We start from the raw sequence: 9226 nt of genomic DNA, 5'->3' as shown, positions 1-9226 counted from the left end.
AATGAGGACATATCAAATTTTTGGTGTATTGCTTTCTAAGTGTTGTGGTGATGAAGACAATGTTTGTTTCTCTTCAAATATTTTGTCCTATTTAGGGTTATTTTTTACTGAGAAACTTTTGTCAATTTATTAATTATTATAACTTATGATTATATACTTATCATAAAATAAATTATATTTATCATAAAAATTATCTTATATAAGTACAATTGTATTTAAAATAAAATGACAAATAGAATATTTTGTATTTGAATCGATATGGAATCTAAAATTTTAAAGAAATTACGCTCTTATAAGTGTAAACAGTTATAAGGTTATTTAAGTCATTTTAACAGAAAAAGAGCTTATCAGCACTTTTTAATCAAATACTGCAGCAGCTTATATCAATTTCAGCACTTGTATCCAAACACGTAACTGATTATTTATTAAATTAGTTTCAACACTTAAAAGTATTTTTTAGCACCTAATGCTTATGAGCTACTTCAAATCAGCTAATCCAAACAGGCTCTTAGAGATTAACGAGTACTTATTTTATTCTGAAATTTTAAACTAAATTTTTTAACTTCAGTCAGGATATTTTTTCCCGAAAATTGAAAAACTTAAATTCATGACGCACGAGCTAATTCCTAAATAACAACCCTTCAAAGTAGCTATCTCGTGTTATTTCTACTTAATAAAAGATCTTACATTAGCAAATGCGAAAATTTAGTTATTAAAAACAAAAATTACTCTTTTAATAATAAGTATTTCACATATAATATCTAATTAATTACATTAATTACTTCATAACAGCTTCTCCATTAATTAGCAACAATTCCAGCATTATGTTCCCACAAAACCCCAACATCACCTAAGGCTTAAGTAACGAAGTTGATAATGTTGATGCATAAGGGGTTATGGCCAAGCAGCTCATCAGCTGCTGTTTTGCAGCCAACAATTGGACTTTCACGTCAACCAAAATCCTTCAAAATCCAAGCTAGTTTTTCCAGCTACCCTCTTGCCAGCAAGATTATGGTTAGAAGTAAGCAATTTACTCCCTCCTCTTTGTATTTTTATCTCATTTCTTTGTGGGCTTTGTTTTGTCATTGTTGATATATTTAATCGAAGTTGAGATTAATATCAAGAACTGTACTTTATCCTAAAAGAGGTTCACTTGGCGTGAATTCTTTCCCCACCTAAAGGAAAGGAACTTTAATTTTTCTTTTTAGATGATATATTTTGGGGGTAGATTGTCACTTGTTCATTTAATTGGCTATAAGAATTTTATAGAAGGAAATTTATTTTCTCCGCTCAGTATTATTATCATGTTAAGTCCAGTTGGTTGGCCTCTACCTGAGCCCGAATCTATGAAATGGTGGGAAGTTCCTGGGAGCTTTTCCGTCCATTATAATTCTGTAAAGCTATGATCTTTTGTTTCCAATATGATAATGTCTGAAATGCTTGACGAGATAATTTGGATATCTATTTTACTAGGTTAGGTTAACTGGATGGATGAAATTACTTTCTTTAGCCCAGATTTTCTTCTCTGCGTAATGTCATTGGAGCCAGAAAAGATAAGACGCTTGTCAAATTACACAATGCATTTGGAAGATGACATTAGCTTCTCAGAGGAAGTATCGGAATGAAATTTTACTGCTTGAATCAATATTACAGTATTGACTATCCCCTTCTAGCGTGGATGGTAGTTTTTAAACATGTCTTAATTATATGCTTTACCTAAGTCTTGTAAAAGCTAAACCTTCAAGGCGTTTGAAGCTCGGATACAACATCTGGAGGTCCAAGCCAAAACTTTATTGACTTACTTTCTTTCCCAAGCAAGGGTGGGCAGACATGAAATTAAAAAGAGAAATAAGTTTGGTGGCACTTGTTGTAGTCTGAGTACTGTTTGGCACCAGTAATGTACAACCCACATTGCTTGCGTGCTGTTTCGGACCAAACAGTTAAGAATGAGATATAGTAACAAGTGATAAGTTTGGCTAGAATCTTTACTGGTGGCATTTGTTGTAGTCTGAGTACTGTTTGACACCAGTAATGTACAACCCATATTGCTTGCTTGCTGTTTCTGACCAAACAGTTAGAATGAGATCTAATAACAAGTGATCATAGAATTGTATGTTTCTTTATGTGTTATCTTGCCTCCGCCGAGATGCAGTAATACTAACTAATAAGACTCGTAGGAGGTTATGCGTCTTTGTGCTATATCTTGTCTCTGCAATCTGATACTAATAAAAAAGTTGATATCACAACATTGTAAATGTTGATTTGCCTAGGTGGCTTTGGTAAGAACATCAATCCATCATTGTGAAGATTCGGGACTATGTGGTTGTAGTTGTACCTATGAGTGGTTACATTTTTCTGCTTCATTTGGTGATAAAAGCTAGTGATGCCCTTCCATAGTGGTGGTTGGAGTAAATGGCATCAGTTTCTTTAGTTGGCATGATAAGTCTACGATTATGCTGCTTCTTGTCGAAGAAGTTGCTCAAAGATGCTGGCTCTGTAAATTTACCTGGTTCAAACTCTGCATCAGGCGGAGTAGAGTTCAGATCCTTGGTTTGAGCAATTATGATGTTTGATGTAAGTAAACACTTCATGTTATAGGATAGCATCCTAATTCTTTAGCTCTAAGGGCCTGAAATTAGAAGGGGTCTGCAGGCTTGTAGAACTTCAGCTAGGCATTATTTGAAATGTACATCTGCTGGCTCTTAGCTTCCTCACTGTAGTCCGCAAAGGCGTAAAATGGTGATATTAGAAAGCAATTCCTATGTAAAGTGCATTTCAACCATCCTTGACATTACAAAGTTAGTAAGAACTAAGAAGAGTGTTGTCTTTGAGGACTGAAAGTGGTCATTGGAGATATATTTGCTTGTAAAAAAAATAAAAAGAAAAGAATAAGGTTTCATAGAAGGAGAGATGTATCTCCATGTAATTACTAATTCCGCAAATTTCCCTGTAGGAACTATATTTTGTATCGGTTTAATGAGAAAGATGTTGGCTTTTTAGTGTTGCTTTTGGCCTTACCCATTTTGAAGATAGAGATTGTCTAGACTGCAAGAGCCCCCAAGAGGATACTGCAAATATAATGATGAGGATAAAATAAGTATGTGTGTGTTAATTGAACCAAATCTGGTGTTATGAAGGTGAAGTGCCTATATGGTACTCCCAATTCTATCTTTTGTGGCTTTGCATCTTATTCTTTTCATTCTGTTCTTCCTTCTTCAAAAGCAATCACTTTTTGATTCATCAGTTGAAATTTGCAATTATAGAGCACGTTAGTGGTTGATCAATGAGAATTATGTAAAAAGTATTACCTTTCTACATTTGTTAAGCATTACTCTTTTTTTTTTTGATAAGGTAAATTGTATTAATCAAAAGGGAGAAAAAACTCCCGCATACAAGCAGTATACAAAAAGTAGAGAATTTACATCAGAACATGACTCCCTACAAATGACGCCCAATCTTCTACACAAGTAGGGGCTACATGTGTGCACCAAAAAGCGATCAAAGATAAAAGACTATTCTTAAGATGTGAAAACGAAGACTCAATCCCCTCAAAAACTCTCCTATTTCTCTCTCCCCAGACTAACCACATGAGAGCTAACGGGGCGAACTTCCACGCCTTTTGCTTGCTTCTTCTACGGAAACCGGCCCAGCTATATAGCTTTTCCTTTACAGTGTTTGGCATCACCCATTGAACACCAAAGAGATTCAGGATTGCCCTCCATAGACCCCAGGACACAGGGCAATGCAGCATAAGATGATCAACTTCTTCCCCTGAGCTTTTACACATGTAGCACCAACTAACATGTGTAATTCCTCTCTTTCGCAGATTTTCAGATGTCAAGATCACTCCCCTCGCTGCTAGCCACGCGAAGAAGCACACCTTCGTGGGCGCCTTAGGAATCCAGATCGATGAGTATGGGAAAGTAGCCTCCTGTCTCACCAACATACTCTGGTAGAAGGACTTTACGGTGAACAAGCCATCATCACGCAACCCCCATCTCCAAGAATCATAAGATGGATGGGGCATATCTTGCCCGTATAGCAGTGCCAATAAATTTTGGAGCTCCGCAATCTCCCAATCTTGCATGTTCCTTCTAAAAGAGAAGTCCCATACTATCCCCCTTCATGCTCCTTGCGTATTTGTTGGACCATCAATTCCTTCTGGTTTGAAGCTCTGTAGACGTGTGGGAAAGAGACCCTCAGAGTAGCCTCTCCACACCACTTGTGATTCCAAAAGTTGATTCTCCTTCCATCTCCCACCTTGTAAGTGATGTTGCCATAGAAAGCTTCCCAGTTCTTCATGATGTTCCTCCACATGCCACACCCAAACGGTGTTGTGATTGCCTTGGTCCTCCAACCCCCTCCCGTGGAATCATACTTTTCTGCTATGACCTCCCTCCATAGAGCATGCTCTTCTACCCCGAATCTCCACAGCCACTTCCCCAGCAAAGCTCTGTTGAATACCCTGAGATCTTTTACTCCAAGTCCACCCCACTTCTTTGGGGAAGTGACTGTCTGCCAATTCACTAGATGAAACTTTCTAGTTCCATCTGCCGCGTCCCAGAGAAAATTCCTTTGAAGTCGCTCCAGTTTTTCTGTGATGCTCACAGGTGCTTGCAACAGGGATAAGTAATAGGTAGGGATACTTGACAAAGTGCTTTTAATAAGCACTTCCTTACCGCCTTTTGACAAATACCGTTTCTGCCAGCCTGCTAATCGTTTTTCAACCCTTTCAATGACTGGATTCCAAACAGTAGTATCCTTTTTCAAAGCACCCAACGGTAGACCCAGGTAAGTAGTGGGGAGAGAGCCCATCTTGCATCCGAGAACATGCGACAAAGCATCAATGTTAGCAACCTCACCCACCGGGAAAATCTCACACTTGCCGAGGTTGATTTTGAGTCCTGATATTATCTGAAACCACTGCAGTACCTGCTTCAGGCAGGTCAACTGATCCATATCGGCATCACAGAAAACTAGGGTGTCATCCGCAAAAAACAAATGAGAGACCCTTCGGGCACTGAGCACCCCGATCGGAGCTGAGAAACCTCTCAAGAATCCTCCACTCGCCGCACGATCCATCATTTTACTCAGAGCATCCATCACTAAAATGAATAGCATGGGGGATAGGGGGTCACCTTGCCTGAGCCCCCTGGAGCTGCCAAAGAAACCACACGGGCTACCATTAACCAGGACAGAGAATCTGACTGATGAAATGCAAAACTTGATCCATCCCCTCCATCTTTCCCCAAACCCCATCCGTTTCATAATGAAGTCCAGGAACTCCCAATTGACATGATCGAAAGCCTTCTCAAGGTCCAACTTGCACAGTAATCCGGATTCTCTTCTGGAGTCTACAAGTTCATTTGCCACAAGAGCAGCATTCAGGATCTGCCTACCTTCCACAAACGCATTCTGGGAGGACGAAACGGACACGTCAAGAACCTTCTTTAGTCTGTTGGAAAGCACTTTAGAAATAATCTTGTAAATGCTCCCCACTAGACTGATAGGCCTATAGTCTCTGATACAAGATGCGCCTTCTTTCTTAGGCACAATGGTAATAAAAGAAGCATTGATGCTTCTCTAGAAACTCTCTTTTAATCCTCCTCCTTTTGAATGTTGCTTTCTGCTACAATGTTGTGTAAATTTTCAGGCAAGAGACAAGATGATCTGTTGTAAACTCGAATTACTTCTAGTTAGTAATATACATAAACATGAAACTTTCATGGTGCTGCTCAAAGAAGAGTTTTGAGAAATTTTCTTTGCTGAGACCACTAGAGTGATAGTTTCTATAATTTAACTAAGTTAAAATGTTCTACCTTTAAGGATTACTCGATAGTTCTCATTCTATTGTAAACGTAATGAATGCCGGTTTTTTAATGAAAAAGATAGTTTTGGAACACTGAAACACTAGCTGATTTTCTATTTCGCCCTTTACTACAAGTTCGCAATTTTCTTGCATTTCTCTGCTTTTCTGGTTCTGTAAAGTTCTAAACTTTCTTTCTTGTTTTGAACCATAGATCTACCATACTCTGCTGATGAAAGTTGCCTGGAGAAGATATTTTCAAATTTTGGCCAGGTGGCTGAAGGTACATGCCATTTTTGGGAGATAATTTTCTTATCTATTTTACTTTTTCTTGTAGTTGAGGCCTGCATTCTTAAATGTGTCTACTTCCCTTATCAGTTAAGGTGGTCAAGGATGAAGTGACCCAGAGATCAAAGGGATATGCATTTATTCAGTACACTTCTCAAGAAAATGCCATGCTTGCTCTTGATAGCATGGATCACAAGGTTATATCCCACTGAATTTATTTTGGTTCTTAATTGTTGTGCAGTGTTTTCTTTTTTCTCAAATTCTGTCTTCCCTTGTCAGTACCTCAATGGGAGGGTCATTTTTGTGGAAATTGCGAAGCCAACAAATAAAGACTTTGGCAGATACCCCAAAACTTGTGGTCCACCTGAGGAAAGATTGCCATCTGAAAATGAGGTTCCAGACTTAAAAGAAAATCGTTAATTCTTACACCGGTGTTAGAATGTTATTGCTAGGTGAATGACAGTTCCGCAGGTACTCGTTCTGGCAACTAATTTCTGATGCAGCTTCCTGTGGTCTTAATGGAAATTCTATTGCGGGAAAGTACAATTTTAGGTCACCCCGATGGAATTAGTTTACTTTGTCCGTCATTGGAACCTCTGGTTTGCATCTGTAAGTCCAGGTTTACGTTGTATTTGTTCTCTAAGGCATAGAACTACAAGAGGCCAAGCATATTTTGTGTCATCTTACAAAACTCATACTTAGAATCATGTATATTAATCGCATACACTTGCCTTGTCAAACTTGGGTGTAACTCGTTAGATCAAGATCGACTAGTATATGTGGCTTTTGACTTGGTGAAAATGAACCATGATGTATTGAACTCTTACAAGAATCTAGACGAGAAACTACATTGGTATTTGGCCGTTGCTAAATGATGGAATTGTTTGGAAAATAACAACAACAAACCCAGTGGAATTCCACAAGTGGTGTCTGGGGAGGGTAGTTAGTAGTGTGTACGCAGACCTTACTTCTACCTTATGATGATAGAGAGGTTGTTTCCGGTTCGGAAAATAAAGAATTCTGAAATTAGTTATCTTGGATACAGTTGGGGCAGCTTCTGTCTTTTGATATTCTTGCACTCCTTAAGAAAGACATTTAATTGCATTAGTCATAAAATAAAAATATGTCTAAATGTACCTTACATCTCTTGACAACATCAATTCGAAAGAGTGGTAGATCTGGAAAAAAGGTCAAATATTTTGAAACAAATTATTCTTTGTCTGATGATTGAACAGTTGAGATAAGGCTAGGAGGGTTGATGTAGCATCAATTAGGGCTCGTTTGGTACGAGGGATAAGAGATAATTAATCTCGAGATTATATTTGATTGAGATAAAATCGTGGTATAACTAATCCAAGAATTAGATATTCCGGGATTGTAGTATTTTTTTATCCCCATGGGAGGGTGGGATAACCAATTCCGGCATAACTAGTCTCGGGGTAATTAATCATAGGATAACTTGTTTTCCAACCAAACGACCCCTTAGTTGCAAGTCACAAGTTTTGACAAGGATTGCTTGTTGGATTATACTCTCATAAATCCATGTTTAATGCTGATTAATATTACTTGGCTCCTGTTGTGCCGTTAAATGAACTGTCCTATCAAGTGTCAATCACTTCTTGAGTGAATATTATCCAATTAGGGGGCGGTCTTCATTGTATCAAGTTTCCTTTAGAGTTGAGTTCAATCTTGGGACAACTAATAAGGTTATGAATTAGCTGCTTTTCTGTTTGACTTAGTTGTAATCGATTGGATTATGAAATAATATTGTGGATCAACTATAGTTTAAGCAAACTGAGTATCATACGATTTATTAGTTAAATTTGTTTTCTGAATTAATTAGTAGTTAAGCAGCTTACAACGTGGAAGCCCAGACAGTTGAAGTTTGAAGTAGTACTAATTATGAATATCTCCGGAATATTCTTAAGAAGCTTCTTTTTTGTGTTCCGTGGAATCAGATCCGGATTATTTCAAAAGTTTCCTTTCATTACTCGAATATTCCACTCTTTGAAAATATTCTTTTCGGCCAATATTATATGATTTTAATATTTTTATACATCATTTAAGAAAATATTTTAATTGCGTTAATTTTATAAGAACGTTTTGTCTAAATTGTCTTTTATATTTTCTTGAAAGTCTTACTTAATTAGCACTTCATTATTTCGACAGGAGCTTTGATTTAGATACTTTACCACTGAACCAGCACATGTGTTGCTACATGAGGCTCATAACGAATTAATAACTGCCGTGTGCACACATCTCAATATTGTACATTACTATTAGCTTACCTTTGGATCAGCCATCACAGAATTATTTGCCTTTAGATGTCAACAATTGAATAACCTCTCTAATTTACTAGTATAATTTTTTATTTGGAAAAAGAGCATTGTCAATTAACAATATTGAATTTAGGAGTGAAATGAAAATGCTCATATTTTCATTTGACTGTGTTTAGTTGTGTAGGAACTACTTAACCAGCTTATAAAATCGAAAGTAGATCAACTCATTCTTTCTTTTCTTTTTTTAAATAAAACTTTACATAAAGGTACAATAAATGTGCAATTCAAAGTTTTAAATTACCTTTTTATAATTTAATCGGATATTAAAGTTGGAAGCCACTCCTATAGAATTTTCTTCTTGCAAATGGGATATCCTCTTCCCATGTTTCGAGGGGGCTCTTATCTCAAGATGTTAATATGTCGTAGCTATGTCATTTCCTCATTAAACTCTTTTATTTAATCCATGGGTTGGCTTTTTTATTTATTTATGAAAATCTCAATCATGGCTCTTTATATAGGAATTAGCAAATAAAAGTTAAAATCTTTTATGATCAAAGATACAAAACCTCTTTTAAAGCTAATGAATACAGTCTTAAATCTTAATAGAGTTATTTTCCCTTCCACCATTAAAGTGCAGAGTTTAATTCTTATACTTCAAAAGATTCTTTCTCTTATTCGGCGAGAGAGACATTTCTTATTAAAGTGTGTCATCTGATATAGTTTTAATTTTTTCTTATATGTGTGTGTAAGTAATAGTAATATTTTAAAATAATATATGTTAACTCTAAACAATAGGTCGACACTACTATATAAAAAATAACAACAATATATATTAATTTGAAATAAGAAAAGA

At 36.6% G+C, this 9226-nt stretch overlaps 1 protein-coding gene across 1 annotated transcript; it reads left to right on the top strand.

Annotated features, from left to right (window-relative positions):
• The first annotated feature begins 814 nt into the window (after positions 1-814).
• On the top strand, positions 815-6950 carry LOC104113670 (small RNA-binding protein 11, chloroplastic). The gene is made up of 4 exons (XM_009623910.4): positions 815-1021; positions 6021-6089; positions 6185-6291; positions 6374-6950. The coding sequence occupies exons 1-4, from the start codon at positions 877-879 to the stop codon at positions 6512-6514; spliced, it is 462 nt and encodes a 153-aa protein (XP_009622205.1). The 5' UTR covers positions 815-876; the 3' UTR covers positions 6515-6950.
• Positions 6951-9226: the final 2276 nt, after the last annotated feature.

This window comes from Nicotiana tomentosiformis, chromosome 2, assembly GCF_000390325.3.
Source record: "Nicotiana tomentosiformis chromosome 2, ASM39032v3, whole genome shotgun sequence".
In the NCBI taxonomy this organism is placed as follows: domain Eukaryota; kingdom Viridiplantae; phylum Streptophyta; class Magnoliopsida; order Solanales; family Solanaceae; genus Nicotiana; species Nicotiana tomentosiformis.
The sequence above is the reverse complement of the archived record's forward strand: the minus strand, read 5'-3'. Positions and strand labels throughout refer to the sequence as shown.

Excerpts from the sequence above, each read along its gene's own strand:
- LOC104113670 (XM_009623910.4), top strand. The coding sequence starts at position 877 with ATGTTGATGCATAAGGGGTTATGGCCAAGCAGCTCATCAGCTGCTGTT. Across the intron at positions 1,022-6,020 it reads CAGCAAGATTATGGTTAGAA|ATCTACCATACTCTGCTGAT; the intron begins GTAAGCAATTTA and ends TTTGAACCATAG. Across the intron at positions 6,090-6,184 it reads TTTTGGCCAGGTGGCTGAAG|TTAAGGTGGTCAAGGATGAA; the intron begins GTACATGCCATT and ends TTCCCTTATCAG.